This window comes from Channa argus, chromosome 1 (assembly GCF_033026475.1).
Source record: "Channa argus isolate prfri chromosome 1, Channa argus male v1.0, whole genome shotgun sequence".
In the NCBI taxonomy this organism is placed as follows: Eukaryota; Metazoa; Chordata; class Actinopteri; order Anabantiformes; family Channidae; genus Channa; species Channa argus.
In genome coordinates, this window is record NC_090197.1 from 11,563,487 (window position 1) to 11,582,684 (window position 19,198).

Here is a 19,198-nt window from a genome sequence, read left to right on the forward strand (position 1 = left end):
TTACCGCTGTGACTTAAGTAAGACCTAAGGGATCAACACTAAAAAAAAAAAAAGAAAAAAAAAGTGATGATAATTAAATTAGTTGGAAAACACACGTGTGTCTGTGAGTGGTCTTGCCTTCAGGTATGTTTCTGTGGAGGAATGTGTGCGTCACGAGGCATGTGGAGGCAGGAGGCAGCGAGTGTCATTCCCAGCAGAGAGCTGCTGTCAGCCATCCACCAGTTGCACACATTTTCCCCATCGTTTCACTGTGGAAAAACAAAGTGCTGAGCAGACTCTAGTTCAGAGTGAACGGCGTGTTTATCGTCGCCACGGCAGTTATATCAGGGGACACAATCGTAAGGGGTAAACATGAATGATAGTTTGTTCTTCTTCGAGCTTTATTTCCACCCTCTTCCTCCGCCTCGTTTTGGGGAAACGCTGCACGGCGCCAACAATCCCTGGCATGTTTGGGGATTTATAAATAGGGCGACCATTGTACCACGCTGCGACGAGTGTCACATGAGGACTTGTAGACCCACTCCGCATGTATTAGCTGTGTATCTGCTCATAGGCGCAACGGTAAGATTTGGCCCCCACCTCGTCAAGTTCCGACAGGTAACTGAACCTGAGGGCCACGCCCTCCTCCGCTGGGCTGCTGCGCGCAGGTAATGTAGAACAGGAAGTGGCTGTCAACGTCGTCGCTGGCTGTAACGTGAATGAAAATGCAGCTGTAGCATTTGAGAGCTTAAGCAACTCTTGTTACGTTTCTATTTTTACGAACTAAGGTCGGGCAGGAAAAAACTAATCTTTACTGCGAACATGCGCCTGTGTGCGACCCGCGCGCTGCTGGGACTTTTGTTTCTCTTCGACACCTCAGGTGAGATCATAAAGGACAATGGGCTCTTTCTGCAACTAATTTGTGTTTGACGTGGCTGTGTTTATCTACTTCTTATTTTATTATTTCAAATGGCAAAATTTTCAACAACAACAACAACAACAACAACAAAAAAACTAAACTAAAATAATAATAAACCGAGGCTTATTGTCACGGTTGCATTGACTCAAAACATCCAACTGTGGTAATTAGTGCACAGTATCCTGCTGGTCACTGGGAAAAATTCCAGCTCCGAAAAGTATCGGATCATCTGTGTTGTATGTTAAAAAAAAAAAGACCCTTGTGCATATGGTTTATTGAAATGACAGTGGAAATAAAGGCTGAGGCACCTTTCAACCTGAGCCTGAGTGGAATAAGTCTCTGCACTGACTTCCAGACCTCTTTATAAACCATTTTCAAAAGGTTTATGAGGCTTTCATGGAGCTTCCTGTAGGCATGAATTCATCATATCTTTATTAATGATTGACCAGCAATCTGCTGCTGAGCTGTGCTTTGTTTGGTGCTTTCTTCCCTGTTACCTTAATTCATTTGTTTACTAGTCATCAGCAGAATCGTGAATTTATTTTCATTAATGTTTGTGGAATCATAAAAAAACAAACAAACATCTGTTTTGTGGTGATTTATGAGCCCTGTAACATCCCGGGTGAGCTCTGTGTTTATTGTGACAAGACGTCCTCTAACCCACATATAAATGCTGCAATGTTTTCCCGTGTTGCTTTCAAGTCCTTGCAAGTTGAGGCTGCAGTTTCCTGCTTTTTTAAAAATGTGTGTACATGTTCCCACACACGCGTGTTTAAGAAGATCTTTGTTTAGTGTAGTAAACTGGCAGCACTGTGAATGTAAACTGCAGTGACAGGTGCTTTGGGTGAGCCCTGTAGTTCCAACCTGTTGGAGGAAGGGGCCATAAATGTATTTGGGATTTTCCCAGTTTAGTTCAGTTCTAGACTGTACGTTGTTGCAGATGCACTTAATATATTTAACATTTTACTGTTGGAAAGAAACATCATGCCAGGGCTCTGTTGAACAAACATAGTATAACGTTTCTGTTATCAGCTGATGTATCTGTCAGGATGACATTATTCAAATGTTTTACCCCACACACCAGCTGCTCCAGAACAAAAAAATGGAGAGAAACTGCAGCCTCACAGCTAGAGGTGTATGATATTACTGTACAGTAACTTCATCTGAGTGTGCAATAAGATGTGAGATGACTTGCATGAATAAAAAGTCAATTAATTTGCTTTGCTCTGATGCCACTGAACAAAGGGATGGGTGTGACTGTGATCAGTGTGTTTGCTCATTTGCGAACTGTGTGACTGTGTGCTTATTTGTGAACAGCTGGACAAACTGATGCTCACTTATTTCTAACAGTTTAGTTTGATCATGTGTTAACATTTGCTTATTATCATTAACCACAAAAGCTGAGCCGAGGCCAATGGGAATGTGACTTGTTTTGCACATGGTTGGTCACAAATTTAAATATGGAAACGAGTTATATTTTGAGTACTGGTGGTGCCAGAGGACACGTCAGAGGACTCATCTGGAAACCACGAGTGTTTGTGCCAGTCCATCCAGTGGTTGTTGAGATATTCACAGATTAATAGAGAATTTGTTGGTGACGCTAGAGGAAAATGTCAGACATTCTTCAAAGTCAGCAGGATTTATCCCTTTATTCCCTTTAAAAATTTCATTGCAATCAATCTGTGAGTAGTTGGGATCTTTCAGACTGTGTGGACACACCAACAGCCTGGCATCACTAGAGAAATGCCGATGTACACAAAATTGCTTTAATTTACTTTACAACAATGACTTTGTTAGTAAAATAATTGCAGACTTACTGTAGTGGCTTATTGTCTCCTAAGCATGTGTTTGCGCAGTGGCCAGACACTCAAGTCCAAATATGGCAATCTGTCTAAGCATGCCCTCAAGCAGTTGCCTCAGATTACAGAGTAGTTTGCACCATGTTTGAGTTATTGGAAGCTAACTCCCTCTGATCTGTTTCCTCAGGATGTCTACGTACGGCGGTCCGACCTGACAAAGGCTCGATCGTGACGGTGTCCACCCCGCTCCCTTTGGCTCAGTGTGCTGTGTGTACAGTCAGTGGGGTGAATGACACACAGACTTCCTGTCACTCCTCCCTTACGCTGGTACCTGAGGTGGAGGTTAAACTACTGTTCAACTGCTCCCAGCCACTTGAATTATCTTACACCGTCACAATAAGTCAGACCATTGGTGAGTTCTGAGATGAGCATCCTTTACACAGTCAGTGAACTAAGCTACTGTTTGGTAGTAGTTTAGTAATACACTTTATTTTTTTAAACGTGAATGTGGACAATATAGTCTTCTTCATAATGGACAGCATCCGCTCATATTCTCTGTGTAAATGCTCTAAATTGGCCTCAGTCAGCCTTTGTCTGCCCATTGTTTGGTCTAAATAAGTGTTTGTGTGGTGCATTCAATGGCTTTTTAAAATGTCTGCCCCAAATAATGGACTTTTAATGTTTGGAGATCCCCTTAAAAAGTATCAAACAAACTGACATATTTAGGTAAACTACTAGAAGCCCTTTCAGGAATGACCAGGTTGTCTAGGTATTGATATGATCACAAACATTTAACAGCAATAACCATTTGAATTTTTGTTTTGTAATTTCCACAATTTAAATTCAGGCTTGAGCACAGAGAAGGGATACGGGTGTGCATTAAACCTCTTTTATCATCTATATATAATTCATATTGTATTTTTATTTATATAGCTAGCTATATTGGTTATTGGATGCACAGGTAAAACAGGTAAGAATTAATTTTGATTCTAATAATCAGAAATTGAGCCCTATAATATTAGGTTTTGTGTTTTTCTGTGATTTGTAGAGCAACAAACGTATATTTAGATTTATCTTTTGGACTTTGGACTTATTTGAGTCCTTCTTACAGTATGTTATGATAAATTGAAAAAATGCTCAGCAGATTAATTCAGAACCTAAGTAATTGTTAGCTGCATGCATTTAGAGTCAGTTATTAAATTGCAAAGGCCTGTGTAGCTCTTTCTGTCAGTTTAGAAAATAGGCATGATAGTTAAAAGAACTCAAAATGTTAAACCAATCTGTGCATTTGTTTCCTGTCTTTAAATATGCAGAGTGCACTAAGGACACGTGCAGTCCCACAACAGTACAAACCCAACCCTCAATCCTCACTGAGTTCTCCAGGACCTTCAGCTACGACGTGAAGGCGCCTGAGAAGACGGTTGTCAGCCTGGACATCCTTGGGGAGGGACTGGTGCAGACATCACGGCCGTGCAGTGATGGATTTCAGTATTCGGTGCTCACATCCACGACAAACAGTGGGGTCCCGACTGAGTACTGTCACGGTGGATCTGTGACCAGTTTGGACCTGGTCAGTCAAGCTGGTGTGTCTCTAAAAGTTCAACCAAAGGCTCGGGTGGAGTCTGTGCTGTTTAAGGCCTCAGCTGGACCAATAAGTAAGAAAAACTACTGAATATAGTCTCATTGTTATTATAGCTGTAAGAGATTTCTTAAAGGAGCAGTGCACATTAACTCTCAGCAAAAAAGTGATTAAGTGAAGGTCAAAGACCGTTTGCTATGATTACAACAGAAGTATTTACCAAGTGGATATTTACATAAAACTCATTTAAAACAGGTTGCACCACGCAGACTAGTTTGATTAGTTTAGAGATTTAATGTTGGAAGATATTCACACCCATAAATGCAAAGTGTGACTGTTGCAGCTGACTGCAGCAGAAGACAAAATTAACACCAGTTTATTAATGTTTTACACATTGTTTTACAAGACACTTATGGTTGACATATCTGAACTGACGCCTGGGGTTTAACAGTGATCTAAAAATAATACATAAAATTTTTTACCTTAAATTACAAAAATATTCATCTAAGGGACATAATGATTTAAAAACATTAGATGTACACACACAGCAAAGTATGTTAACACTGAGTTAACATACCAATAAGCCAAGGCAACCGAAACCCCTTTTGTCATGAGTGTTAAAACCACAGGAAGGAGTTTACATACAAATCTGCCAGGTGTCACCTAACCTAGTCTCTCTAACACTCTGTTTAGAGGGCAGAACAATGGTCATTACCGCTGATTCCGGCGTGTCTGTAGTCGTGAGCCGTGATCCTGCAGAACCAGAGTGTGATGTGTGCACAATAGACGGCTCCACACCAAACTGTAGCCCCACAGTAAAGCGCCTGAGCAACGTTAAAAAACTGACGCTGGAGTTCGGCTGCCCCAAGCCTGAAGACGTGTACAGTGTGAAGGTGCAGAGGAAGATGGGTGAGAACTAGACTAAATTGAATGCCGTTTCTAGCAGAATCAATAACTGGGATTTTTCATCAAATTCGTTTGTTTGGAAAACAAAAGGTGACACATTTTGAGTCAATAAAGGCAATAATTTGTGAATTGAAGACAAAAATACACGAATAACCCAACACAAGAAAAGACATATGAATTAATAGTTTAATGCATAAACAATTTAAGCTAATTAATTTGTAAGTAAATAGTAAGTAAATGAAATTTAATCATGTACAATTATCCATTCCTGCATATCTAAATGTATACTTACTTATATTTTTTTCATATGTTGAGAAAAACATAAATGGTGTTCTCATTTATTGTGTTGAAATTATCATTTATTTATAGAATTTTGTTTAAGATAAACAAATAATTTCTCTAATTATGTCAAAGTGTAGCAGGTCTTTGTGCGGCACTCAATACAACTGTTCAAAATTAATGGCATTACTTTCTTTCCCCAGAGTGCACCACAAGCTCCTGCAGCCCTTCTGTAGGAGCAGCTGACCCCGAGCTCTTCAAGGACTTCAAAAGATCCCTAATATGGGACATTGGTGTCCCAGAGAGAACAGTAGTAACTTTGGACTTCCCCGGTGATGGACTGAGGGAGATTTATGGAGCAGAAAAATGCCTAGATGGTTATCAGTATTCAGTTAGTACAACGAGAAGTGATGGGGCCATCAAAACAAACAGCTACTGTAAGGGTGGGACACTGTCTCAACTAAATCATCTCCTGGGACCGACGACAGTGGCTATTGAAGTGCCCAAGGGAGGAGACCTGGACCAGACGATATTCAATGTCAAAGCAGAGCCAAGAGGCAAGAGTCTGTTGCTTTCTCTAAAACTGATGCTACATCCTTCAAAATGGCACAGAGATGCTTGATTAATACATATGCCTGACTTCATGCTACAGACACACCTGGCTGACTAAAACTTGTGTGATAACTTGCTTTACTAATTTTACTTCTTGGCTTTGAAAAGGACTATGTCCATTGCTTATAGGAAAACGAGAAATGCCTTTGAGTTAGATTCAGAATAGGCTGTCATAGTTTTTACCTGTTTGACCAGTGTCTGACCATGCTTCCTTTGGCGGCTGCTCGGCAAGGCTTTACCATGGATGCATTCAGAACTGGAAAGCAAATTCAAAAGTAGAGCCCAGTCACTTGCAATGTGAGGATGTTACAAGAATAAAAAATGTGTTTTTCACTCGCGGGATAAGCCGAAAGGACAAAAAAAACAAAACATGAGTAGCTAGTAGAAATGGCTTTGGTGCTGAACCTTATCCAACACCCTTAATACATCCATTTTTTTTCCTCATAGGTCTGAGTCAAATTTGCACTAATTATTGTGAATCCATCTCAAACTGAGAGATTTGCAATACAATCACAGTAGCGCCGCACAGTTAGTGTAAAAGAGCCACATGTCAATTAATCTCCACATGATTCATTCAGGTGCTGTTCTAATATTTTAATATGAACTTACATGTAAGACTGGTTGTTACTCGCATTTGTTACTTGCATTTGACTTTATTTTTTATTTGGTCTGATCAATTTCTACTTTTACCCTTTTCTGTTTAGGTAGCAGAATGATGTCCGTGACCCCTGACCCCCACACCGTCATTATCATCAGCAGAGTGGGCAGTGAGCCAGACTGCAGCGTGTGTGTGAAGACGCCCAAACAGACATGCAACTCAAAACGGCTTAGAATTTCCGATCCTGGACACACCTCCGTAGAGTTCACCTGTCCTCAGCCTCAGGATATTTTCACTGTGGAGATCAACAGACAAATTGGTATGAAGATTTGATGTTTCTCAAACCTATTTTTCTGTATGATTCTCACATGTGCTCTGCTGGGGGGGGGGGGCTCCTAGCCTATTTTGTGAGAGTAAATTCTTACAACATAGGTTTCAAAATTCTGTTTTTGTCGTTCATTTATGATGTGAAGGGGGAGCAATAATTTAAATATCAACAAAAGTCATGTCTTTCAAAAAACATGGCTTTATAGTCTAACAGTATTAACTTAGTAGTGTTGTATTGAAATATTGAGAAGTTAAAACTGAGAAAAAACATTCACTGAGACAGGTTTATTTCAATAACCTGTTTTGTTACTAGTTTCATCAGTATTGTGAATAAACAAACAATAAAAAGTAATTTAAAAAATGGTTATGGTTCCGCAGAGCTTTTGTTCAGGTACTTGTTCAAGCACAAAACTCTTCGTAAAAACGCAGTTTTTAAAATGTCATTTTGTCTCTGTTAAACTTCAGACTGCACAGCAACCGCCTGCTCTGGTGACATTGTTCAGGCTGAGTCCTCGCTGTTCCCGGACTTCAACCGGACGTTCACTTGGGACCTGAAAGTTGTCGCTACTCGGACCTTTCAACTAGACTTTCCAGAAACGGGAATGCGACAGATTCCCAAAGACGAGACGTGTCCAGATAAACACACATACTCTCTTGTTACCTACCTGCGCACTGGGCCAGCAGACATTGGTACCTTTTGCAGAGAAGGAACTGTGACCACCATCCTGGCTCGCTACAAGGGTCGTGTGTCTCTGGAGGTGCCTGCGGACTCGAAGATGAACCCTGTAGACTTCAAACTTAATGTTGGGCCTGAGACCAGCAGTAAGTTCGACACCGCTAAAAATCAGCATAGCATGCCCCGATGTCTTCTGCAAACATACACTAAACCAAATTGAAACATCTCTTTAAACATTTTATTACAGTAACAAGTCTTTTGTTAATCCCCTGAACGTGGGAACTGTGTTTTCTTTAGCTTAAAATCAGCCTTTTCAATTTAAATGTGGAGGTGTGTTGTTCCTGAAAATTAATAAACACCACTTTTGACATCAGGCATGTCGTTATTAACCATTTTCAGTTGTATTTAATAGCTTAGCTAACACTGGTTCATCAGTGGCTCTCTGCATGTTTCTAAACAAAGTGTTTTTGCCTTGTTTCAGTGCTGGCTACAATAAATGTGAACCTGCCGCGAGGTGTGTCGGACACAGATTTCATCACAGCCAACTATCCCGGCAGTTTCCCTGATAACCAGCAGGTGCAGTGGAACTTCACTGTGCCTGGCATGCACAACTATACGATGAAGTTTCATAAACACACTGCTCCAGAGTGCATCAACAATGACGTGGAGGTGGAGTATCAGAAAGAGGACAATAAGGTGACCAAAGTGAGTCTGACGGACCCTCAGCCGCAGCATCAGCAGGGCAACTTCAACATGCTGCTGAAGAACTGTGAGACCAATACAACACTGCAAGGACTCAGCCTGAAGTACAGCGTCTCTGTAATGAGGAGCGGTCATCCAGGTACAGTGTTGGAACCTGACAGCTGGAAGTTACAGTGAATTTGTGGGCCCCGGTTCTGTTGAAATGGAAGATTACCTGTTTGTCTAAAAGGTTAATTGTTGAAATGAGACAAAAAGTGACATTTTGATAAATTGTCAGAATAAAAGCACAGGTTAGGATGAATACAGAATAAGTCTCTCTAAGTTGTATTTCCTTCCCAGTTCTGTGTACGGTGGATCTAACCAAACAGCAAGGAGTATCGCTGCAGATCGAGAAAATTACCTCTGATCCATATTGTGAGATGAGCATCGACTCCCAGGTTCGAGAGAAGATAATCGTAGCTGCAGGTACAAAGGTCAGCCTCTCCTTCCTCGACTGTCCAAATGAAGATTTGCGCCTGACTGCCAATAAAGTTATAGGTAAGAGTTATTTTAAGATATCCGTATACTGCATAAATTATCCATCATAGCTTTTTGTTGTCTTGTGAATGAAAAGAGTTGTTTTTTTTTTTCAGGTTAATGACTATCAAAATTTTCTATGTAAAGAAATCTTTCATCTTTTTCATTTTCACTTTCTTCTTGAGAGGTAAACGTGCAGCGTGTAAGATTGAGAGAAATCAATCAATTAGCAGAAATGGAATATAGTATTTATTATTATGGTTTCTTTAGTTAATCACCTGAAATTTAAAATTGTGTTTTCTTTAGCTTAAAATCAGCTTTTTCAATCTAAATGTGGAGCAGTTCCCATAGCTACAAACTAGTTTTACATACTAAATAGTTTAACAAAATTTGGATTTTATATAATTACCTATTTAACAAAACCTCATCACCCAACATACTGATACTGGATGTGGTTGTAGATGATGATATTCCAGCTGACACCATAGACTCTCTCACTCTTTGAAAGGCGTGGGTGGTGGGTATTTAAATGATTGCAATCTGCAACCCATCAGTAGATCCCACTAAAAAGTACACACTGCACCTTTTAAATGAGATGTTTTATTCCACTTAGGTCTTGCAACAAGCAGAGACAGCGTACCTGTAAGAGAGTAGTGTCAATCTTCTCATCTGCTTTCATAAATAAGTGTTTACATGTTTAAAAAAATATCAAACTATTCTGTTTCTTTAACTGGAAACTCATTTTGTGCATTTTTTTACAGCGTGCCAAAGTGTGGCATCATGTCCTGCCACTTCCCTCAATGTGCCCAAACTGGATGCCTGTCTCCCGATGCCCCTCCACAGCTTCACCTGGCACATCAGCATCCCCGAGGACGGTACAGTGGACCTGGTGTCCCCCACAGGGAGTCTCCACCAGTCCCTCCCGGGCCAAGGGTGTAATCAGACTTTCTCCCTGAACTTGGCAGATGAGGATGTGTCTGTAGGTGATTTCTGCTTTGATGGAATAATTCAGAAAATTCAGATGCACACCAACATCTCCATCACTGCTACAGCACGTGACTTCAGCAAGACCAGTGGACCTTTTCTCAATGTCAGCTTCAGTCAGGATATTCCAGGTAAAACAAAGGCTGCAGTTAATGTGTTTTTTTTTTTCATGGTTAATCCAATAATAACTGGTAAAAATGGCAATTCAAATTATTTACAGTGAACGATTAATGTTGATAGACTTAGTAGTTCTCGATACAACATCACCTCTAACAGGAAAAAAAAAACGATATATTTTAAAACATGGTTTGTTTATTGACCACTAATAAATGAAGCTGACAGATTCTTGTAACATGGTAAATGGTCCACTTATAAAGTGCTTCTATTCCTGCTTCAACTCAGCACTCTTGCAGAGGAGTATGCTTATGACTAAATATCTGTTCAAAAGATATTTAAAGATACTTGCAACACTTAATGAATGAAAATCATACTGCTTCAACAGTAGTGTTATGGAACCTAGACATAACACAATGTGCTCCCCCACTCTTCCCAGTCACAGTCTAAACCTGCAAGACAAAGTGTTCAGAAAAGGTTAAAAAAAAAAAAAAAAGGTAGCAATTTATTATCTTTGGAGGTGACCCGTGCCTAATACAACAAACACAAAAGCCCTGACTTACCTAACCAAAACCAAATTCCAGGACAAAGGACAGGTTGTATATGCTTCCTACCAAAACAGGAGAAAAAACATGACATAAAATCACTTCTCACTCCCACACTCCTGGCTATCTGGTGCTCAATATACATAGTGGAATTATTACAAATTAAACTGACAGATTTTACGGTCTCTATTCAAAATTGGCTTTTTTTCACACACGGTTACAATTGCAAGCACGATGCCGGGTTTGGTTTGCATTGTGTGTGAAAGAGAGAGAGGGTGTCTGACATCACCTGGGGCGTAAAGAAGTCTGCAGTCACAGCTTGTCAAGTTCTGTGGCAGCAACTATTTAAACGGGCCAATCCGTGGACACCACCTGTGGCCCATCCCTCAGGCCCACCCAAACACACACACACACACACACACACACACACACACACACACACACACACACACACACACACACACACACACACACACACACACACACTTGAGGAGGAGGAGGAGCAATAAAAACTCCCCAACAAGAATATTGCTACAACTAATAATGAGCCACGGTCATAACAACAGACTGTATTCAGTACAGTTGATCACTTGGACCTAAAACCAATAGGAAAGTAGTGAATACATATGCAATCACACTTAAATGACCAGGATAACATGATTGATTTGTGCAGTAATTAGTGGAACACATTCATGGTTTATGTCATTAATAACCTCTTTGCTTTCTGGCCATGACAAGTCAAAATGTCCCCTGTGAAAAACACACAAAGTTCCTTAATGACACAACAGAGCTGTACTTTGGTGTTAGCGAGAGCAAACAGACAACATTAAAATTTGTGATTAATATTAATGACCCAGTGTTAAACATACCAACAGGATTCATCAGTATGCAACAGTCATTAATGGAGAAATCCATTGTTACCAGCAACATGGAAACATGGAACAAATCGAAACTGGTGTTGCAGGTTGAGGTTTTCAGTTTTATCTAAAAATTCTCTTCAGGAGCATGTAGAGAACAGCTAATTGCATGTAATGTGAACTTGTTCACTTATAGCAGTGATCCCTAAAAAAAAAAACCAAACCTGACCATTGGACTCATTTTACAGTATGACAGTAAGTCAGTGTTCACAGGTTTTTTGCCGCCTACAATTGAGAATAAAATCAGTAAATTTTGCTTTAATTGACCATAATGCAACAGCAAAATGGGTCAAATTTGGTTTCTTTTACTTGATTGTCAGTTATACTGTTGCAGTCTTCTCATACACCTTATCAGGTGCAAAATGCAACGCGTTTAGACAGGTTTAGTCTGTTTTTAGCCGTTCTGACTAATGTAGGAAATGGTTCAAACAGAAGACGTGGGGGTAGTGTGGATTGACTGGATACGCTGCTACACCCAAAAAATGCAAAAGGCACTAAACAAACAGAATAAGTAAAATAAGACGCAACTGAATAAAACAAAAATGGATAGAAAAAATAGAATAAAATAGTTGACATTAAAACTATATGCTGTAAACATTGCAGCAGACCCCCAAATTATAACTGCTGCTCTGACAAAACACACACTTTAATAAGATCATCTTGTGCTCTAGGAATTTATAAGGACTCTGTTAATTGGTTATTGAGCAAATAATTAGCACACATCATGCCGCTAGATCTTCACTGTGCAAATGAAAAAGTTTGACTACACTTTGAAGTCCACACAGGGGCACTATTGCACCACAAATGTTGAAGACACCTGCTGACAGCTGAGACTACTCACACATTGAGACTTTTTTCCCTCCTTCTTCAGAGACCATTATTTACAGAGTCATTCCCAGGACCTCCTCCCCGACCTTGCTCGCCACCCCCAACTGGCCTCAGGGTATGAAACCTTCCTCCACTGTGTCCTGGATCGTCGACCTGCCGAGCCAGTACCAGGCGAGTATAGAGTTTGTGAACGTCAGCCAGCCTAAATGCCAGGACTGGCACACAGGCATCACTGTGAAGATGCTCGGCTATGAGAGGGAGCTACTGAGCCGCAGGGAGGACGAGGGGTTGGAGAAAACCTTACTGGTCCCAAATAGTTTCTACCTTAATATGTCCAACTGTATACCAGAGGAGGGCCACTTTGGTGTGATGGCCAAAATTATCCTGGAGAAGACGTCCAGTAAGCAAGCACTTCTCAAAGCCTTTCATGCACAAAGAACTTTAAAAGGAAAAAACTCTGCTAAAGTTTTGTTGTTATTTTTTTTTCCTTTACAGATTCCTTGCCCCTCATCCTCGGGATAGCAGGAGCTTGTTTGCTATTGCTGATAGTGCTGGTTATAGTATGTGTCATCCTAAAGTGAGTACACCTGCAGCTAAACTCCCCTAACATCTGGACTGGTATCTGTCAAAATGTCTAATCTTTTGTTTAAAATTACTTGAAACTGGCAAAAGTACTAAAAGAAAAGAAAAGTCAGACCTTGCTTCTGATTTTTAAGTTAAAAGGATATTTTAAAGAAAACAACGAATGAAAATTGCCCAGGCAGATTAATTACAAAGCCTATAAATATTTGTACTGGTGAGAATGAGTCCTGAATGAGTCCTGTAATTAGCATCACCCCCCCCCCCCCCCCCCAGTGAAATCTAGTTTGGTTTCCAAGATATTATACCATGTTACAAAACTGGGTTATTTTGTCAGGTATTTGATTGTATGTATAATTAAAAACAAACTGTAAGTTAAAGTATAAGCCTAAATGTCATTTATGTTTATCTATGATTTTTTTTTTTTTCCAGATGTGTTTGTCCACTTTTTGTCAGTGCATTCTTAAGTATAATTCTTTTAGGTGTATTTAATTCGTCTGCCTTTATCCTGGCGGCCTTTTGATTATTGCCTGCCTTCACTTTTCAAACAGGAAAAAGAAAAAAGGAAAGATGAAGAAGGACTCCTCCATCTACCTTGGTAAAGGGAATATCTTCCGCCCAGGTGACAGCCACTTCACCAAAACCCGAGCGGACAACAACTCCCACATCTACAGCAGCATAGATGACACAGTGGTGTATGGCAACCTGCTGAATAAGGCCGGCTATGCTGACAACTTGCCAGACCACTTAAAAGGGATCCAGGTGGACGCTTATCACACGTTTACGGGCCCCACTGACGGTCAGCTGCCTGTAATCAACGAACCAGAATTAGATACAGAGAGGGACAAGCTTTTCCTGGACCCCTCTGACACTTTCATTCCCTCCCGTCCACGCACTCCCATCGACCGGCAGGACAGCCTCGGCTTCCAGGACCGCAGGATGATGGACAATGAGCTGTACACATTTAAGAGCACGGGGGACATAAATACGATCCAGCTCATTGATGCTGACAAACGTTGGCAGGTATCAGAAGACTCCTTGTAGTGTGTTATAATAAAAGCTGTGTGATGGACTGCTGTTACTCAGTTCTTTTTATAGCACTGAGAATCTCTGGACTGTAATGATGTGAACTCTTGTGCCTTGATCACACTCAGGGAATCTGGGTGTAGAATTAGATTTACTTCTAAATGTGGTGTTCTTCATCTTTGTCAGTAAGTTCTAAAGCTTCAACAGCAGAACCTGTCATCCTTTTCTTTTCAAAGTAACTTCTAGTTTAAGACATGCATGTATATGAATGTCTTAAAACTTTAATCTGGCTCCCCCATAATAAAACATTCTCTTAATCTATCTGAAAAACACCTCTAGATGGCATCGTCTGAAGTTTTAAAATTCAGATGATGTCATCTTGTTGCTCATAGTCACCTGTTATTGCAGAGCTCCTCCATATGATATCATCTGAACTCCTTTTCAGCTACAAGCAGAGATATTTTAATATAGGAAAGCTGTAAGTTGATAATTGGTGGAGTTGCCCTTTTAAAGGTATAGTCCAAAAATTGGGAGATGCTTTGTCAAGTGTTAGATTGCAGGGGTTTGATTGTAATTGCAACTCTGTACAGTAAAATGTAAAAGCCACAGTCAACAGCTGGTTAGCTTAGCTTACCATAAAAACATTTAACCTAACTCTGTCTGAACACAGCCCACCTACCAGCACTTGATGTGAGTCCCTCAAAATAAGCAACACCTTTTCTTCTCGGTAGGCTACCTTAACTCAGTGTGGGCTGTAAATCTTTATCATACAAACATGAAACTGACGTGATTAGTTTTTTTTCTTATTCTCACAAACCAAGTGTATTTCCTAAATTATGGAACTGTTCCTTTAATTTTAAATGTTTAATTTTATTGAATCCAGCAGTGTGGCAAAATGTGCCTCTCGTCCTTGTTTTGAGTGTTTTTACATTTTGTTTTTTACTAGTCTCTCTTTTTTGAGAGATGTGTTCTACCTGTAAATATTTTTTTCAATAAAATCTATGAAAACAGTTTGATGGGAAACCGTTTGCTTCTTACTGTAATGACTGCCATCACGCATGAAAGAAGTGACAGTGTGTAATTTTCACTCTTATGCTGAAACTGGAAAATTCTGGATGGCGAAAACCATTTCCACAGGAACTCTGGCTGTGACAAACAGTGGGAAGGAGGGTGTGGACGACCTGAGACTGTAGACCTCAAAGGAGTAGCCAATGTTTACCATGGAGAAGTGTGTTTTACTGGAAACAACAAATGCAGGAGCCAGGTTTACATAGTTCCCTCATATTTCTTGCAGCTGTGGCCGGGAAGTTTGAGTTAGTTTTGAGACTTATGACTTTAGGGAGCGACATTTATTTGCTTTCTTGCTTTGTTTCTGTGCATAAGTGCACATTTGACTTAATTGTACTTTTTACTCCAATACATTTACTTTGTTCCAGTATATCCAATGCCAACACTATAAAACTGCAGTTACATTAATTTAAAATATGTTTTAACAGTGAGACATGTTTTTTGCTGTGATCACTTTTAATATCATTCATACAATGTGCATACAGACATTTATGCAAGTTAAAAATCTGCAATTGGAATACTTCCTCTACCACTGTTACAAGGTGACTACTGTTAAGTTTGTTATGTATTTTTTCAAGGGCAATAAAGCTAAACATTGTTACAACTAAGCAACCAGTGCGATGTTTTTGAGGCATATAAGTAAAAAGCTCATTTGCAGTCTGTCCCTTGATTAGCTTTAGTATTAAATGACTCATAATGATTTAAGATTTTGCACAAGCAAAATAAATCCCAAATGCACCATTTATCTTATAACCATTGAGGTTATATTTAAGTTGAAGTGTGGGATATTGTATTGATTTGTATTGTTTATGTTTATTATTCAGCTAAAATTATTTCTCGAATAATGTTTTATTTTATTTTTTAAATATATTTTTCTGCTTTTGTCATTTTTGGGACTCTAGTCTAATAATCTCTTGTCTAATTCTTTTAGGTTTATTTATTCATATTTTAGCCTTTACTCTGAAAGTTTGTTTGTGGTCTGTCTCCGCTTTATAAACAGGAAAAAAAGGATGCATAAAAACTTTTCCATATGCCTCCGTAAAGGGAATGTCTTGTGCCCAGGTGACTTCGATCTTTCAACAACAAGAAAGCAAAAAAGTACATTTCACGAAATAGTATAGAAATAGACAACATAGATGACAATGGGTTTTCATCGTTTATTGATGGGAATCTTCAGGTTACATGAGGCTACAGACTAAAGGTAAAGCAATTCTGATTGAAGATTGAGCTGTTTAAATGCAATATTTCACTTCAATTAATTTGGCTCCTTGTGAGTCTTGTCGTTAAAATACAGTAGTTAGTTGTGAAGGGGTGCCAGAGTTTAACCCAGTGGTTCTGACCAGTGAGTCAGTGCTGTGATAAAACTGTGTTTGTGTGGACAGTTCCAACTGTTTTTGTCATTTGTGGAAGGTGACAGCACCTACAAACACCTTCATTGCATGAATACAGGCCTTTTGAATAATGTGCATCTAATGTATGTATTTTGATAATAATCAATGATGTTGTATTTTCTAGTCAATGATGTCTTTGAAAGAAATACTGTCCCACATTTCTTGGTTATCCTCAGCTGAACTTTGCTTTTGGTTTTCATTTTGACCACACGGAATGGTGCAAATGACATATCACCAGACTTTTCTCAAAACATTTATCACTGTTTCATTCAGCTGACTGTGAGTTTTAGAGTTGATTTTGATTCCAGGTGAGAACCACTGGCTTAAAACCTTCTTTTGGAGTAGCAGGTGAAGTGGCACTGCAGTGAGATTGCACCCACAAAGCAGCTGTAACCATTGTCAGAGTCTATTATGAGATTAAAATGATCAGACAATGTTGAACTGGCAGACAGAGGGCTTCTCCTCACGACAGTTCTCGTCAAACCACTTCCCACGAGAAGCCCCCGACAAGACGGCACAATTCTGAGACTGGCCACCGTCCGGCTGATGGGGCAAACCGGATGTGTCCCAGTTTTTGTATGTGATGCTCTGGCCGGTCTGGTCCATCCACTTGCCCTCGGTCATCATATCATTGATGCCCAGCCAGACCTGCTCGTCTTGGCCGATGCTCTGGCGGATGTAGTCTCTGAGCTCATCGTTCTCACTGCTGGATGCGGGCGTACCGAGGACACCACCCAGGGCGTTACAATCCTCACTGGCAGTGTGATAGCGCTTCCTCACTGGGTCAGCCAAGAAACACTTTCCATGGATCTTCCTTCCTTTCAAACATACTGAAAAGGATAAAAAGTGAGTGAAATGGTGATTCAGTGAGGAGATGCACAGGGATGTTGTTATCTCTGAGGACCGACCTTTGATAACTTGAATTAAAAAAAAAGACCTGTGTTTTTTTTGGAGACAAGATATAAGCACAAAATTCTCAGCGATAATGAGCAACATGATGAAAAAATACTTTTTATCTATAATGGAGATTTTTGGATCTGTAGGAATGATAAGATATCATGATGTGTTTAGACTAGGGTTTAGCGTGCACTTACAGTAAGATTGACCTCTGACATCACACATATTAGTGTACCAACAATGAAAACAAGGCGTTAGGACAATTAGCTTGTAGTCCACAGTGTACGTAGAATGCAGCACTAATTTGGGACACAGGTAATGATTGTGTTGTTACTTCTGCAGCATGAGAGCAAATTATAACATAAAATAATAACAATAAAATAATATGTCATAGGGCCCCTCTACAAGACAGGGTCACGAGATAATAATGTACTGTAGGTTTCAGATTAGTTGGCTTTATATCTTAGTACTGCATAGAATAAAAAACTGCATGTTTGGCACAATTGTCTGACATGCAGTGTTTCACTTTACCTGTTTGACTACAGACCCTTTTGTTAACCCCCATTTGTTGGTAGCTTAGTAAAGTGGTCCTGGTCTCGGCTCACCTTAGGACAAGAGACGCCTATTTGTCCACTATTTACATTTTCAAACCTCAGTTGTACCTGTGTGCAGAGCTTGTTGTTCCTTCAGCAGGTTGAGCTCCTCGACAATGTCGTTGATCTGCTTCTGTAGGTCCTCAATGGCAGCGTCTTTTGTTGTTTCTCAACCACACAACACCAGGAACAAGAGAACATTTAAATGAGGTGTGATGTTTAACAGAGGTTGTGCATTAAAAGAAGAAATGAAGAATTTTTGAATAATTTATTTCAACTAGATTTACACAGGATTATAAGGAACACAGCATATACTAAAAAAAATCAAGACAATTCCACTTTGACTCATAATAAAAATATAACGTCTTAATAACCTTCTATCAGATCTTTTCTATTTACCTTTTTTCACTGGCTTCTTCTTCGCAGGATTCTGCTCAAATGAGCAGTTCACCAGCAGCAGAACTCCCAGCAGTACACACACGGCTTTAAGCTCCATAGTTAGACCCGTTGAATGAGCCTGATCCAGTCTAGGTGCTTGCAATTTATCTCTCTCCCTGACTTTCTCACACCCTCCCTCTCATTCCTCAGAAAAGGAAAAATGCCCAAACTGGCCCTTTGTATGGAATAACAGTCCGACCTCAGGAGCCTTAAAGGAGCTGTTAGGGGGTGTGTGCATGCATGTGTGTCTCATCTGGCTGCAGAAAATTCAAGTGGATAGCCAGGGCTAACCACAGCCAGGTCTGGAAGGCAGGTGGAGAAAAGAAATAAAGACATAACCCAGTGCAGCATTTGCCAAAGTGAAGTGTATGAAAAAGAAATAAACACTGACTCATCTGTTGCGTAGCAATCTAAATAACTTGGTTAAAGTTTATTTCTGGACTCAAGTCAATTTTAAACAGGACGTACAATATTTTTTCCCTAAAAGACTGTTAGTTGTGGCTGTATTTAAAAAAAAAAAGAAAAAAAAATAATGTTCAGGTGTTTTTTTTCCTCCCGAGGTATAAACTCCATTATACTCATATACTTCAATAAATCTGTCTCTGCAGACATTTTTTTTTTCTGCAATTTTGCAACGAGAACACCATCCATAAAACAGGAGTTTGTTTTGGACCTGTCTGCTCTCAGCCTTTGCACACACCCTCCAACTGTGGAAATGATCCAGAGTCACATCTGGTCTTTGACTGAGACTTAACACAATGATCAACTGACACGTGGCAAAGACAAAAGGGCCCAGAGAGACATAACTTTCCCTGTACACTGTTCATGTAATGGTTCACAACTAATGTACGAATATTATTAAATGTTTATTTACCAGAAAATAAAGTTTAAAACTACAGTTGAATACCAAACTAAATCATAGTTTT

General features: G+C 39.8%; 2 protein-coding genes across 4 annotated transcripts; one reads left to right on the forward strand and one right to left on the reverse strand.

Moving 5' to 3' along the window:
- The first annotated feature begins 329 nt into the window (after positions 1 to 329).
- Positions 330 to 14,898, forward strand: cdcp1b (CUB domain containing protein 1b). 2 transcript variants are annotated; one of them, XM_067497099.1, is made up of 13 exons: positions 331 to 859; positions 2,885 to 3,109; positions 4,011 to 4,352; positions 4,970 to 5,185; positions 5,665 to 6,018; positions 6,778 to 6,990; positions 7,464 to 7,820; positions 8,156 to 8,515; positions 8,716 to 8,913; positions 9,654 to 10,007; positions 12,324 to 12,680; positions 12,776 to 12,857; positions 13,411 to 14,898. In XM_067497099.1, the coding sequence occupies exons 1-13, from the start codon at positions 802 to 804 to the stop codon at positions 13,901 to 13,903; spliced, it is 3,609 nt and encodes a 1,202-aa protein (XP_067353200.1). In that variant the 5' UTR covers positions 331 to 801; the 3' UTR covers positions 13,904 to 14,898. The 2 variants fall into 2 exon arrangements, with proteins under 2 accessions (XP_067353208.1, XP_067353200.1); XM_067497107.1 differs by lacking the exon at positions 2,885 to 3,109 and having other exon boundaries at positions 330 to 859.
- A 1,192-nt stretch (positions 14,899 to 16,090) lies between these two features.
- On the reverse strand, positions 16,091 to 18,510 carry LOC137123449 (tetranectin-like). 2 transcript variants are annotated; one of them, XM_067497176.1, is made up of 3 exons: positions 18,234 to 18,510; positions 17,904 to 17,990; positions 16,091 to 17,174 (listed from the first exon to the last, which is right to left on the reverse strand). In XM_067497176.1, the coding sequence occupies exons 1-3, from the start codon at positions 18,328 to 18,330 to the stop codon at positions 16,771 to 16,773; spliced, it is 588 nt and encodes a 195-aa protein (XP_067353277.1). In that variant the 5' UTR covers positions 18,331 to 18,510; the 3' UTR covers positions 16,091 to 16,770. The 2 variants fall into 2 exon arrangements, with proteins under 2 accessions (XP_067353277.1, XP_067353267.1); XM_067497166.1 differs by having other exon boundaries at positions 17,904 to 18,002; positions 18,234 to 18,507.
- Between the last annotated feature and the right edge of the window lie 688 nt (positions 18,511 to 19,198).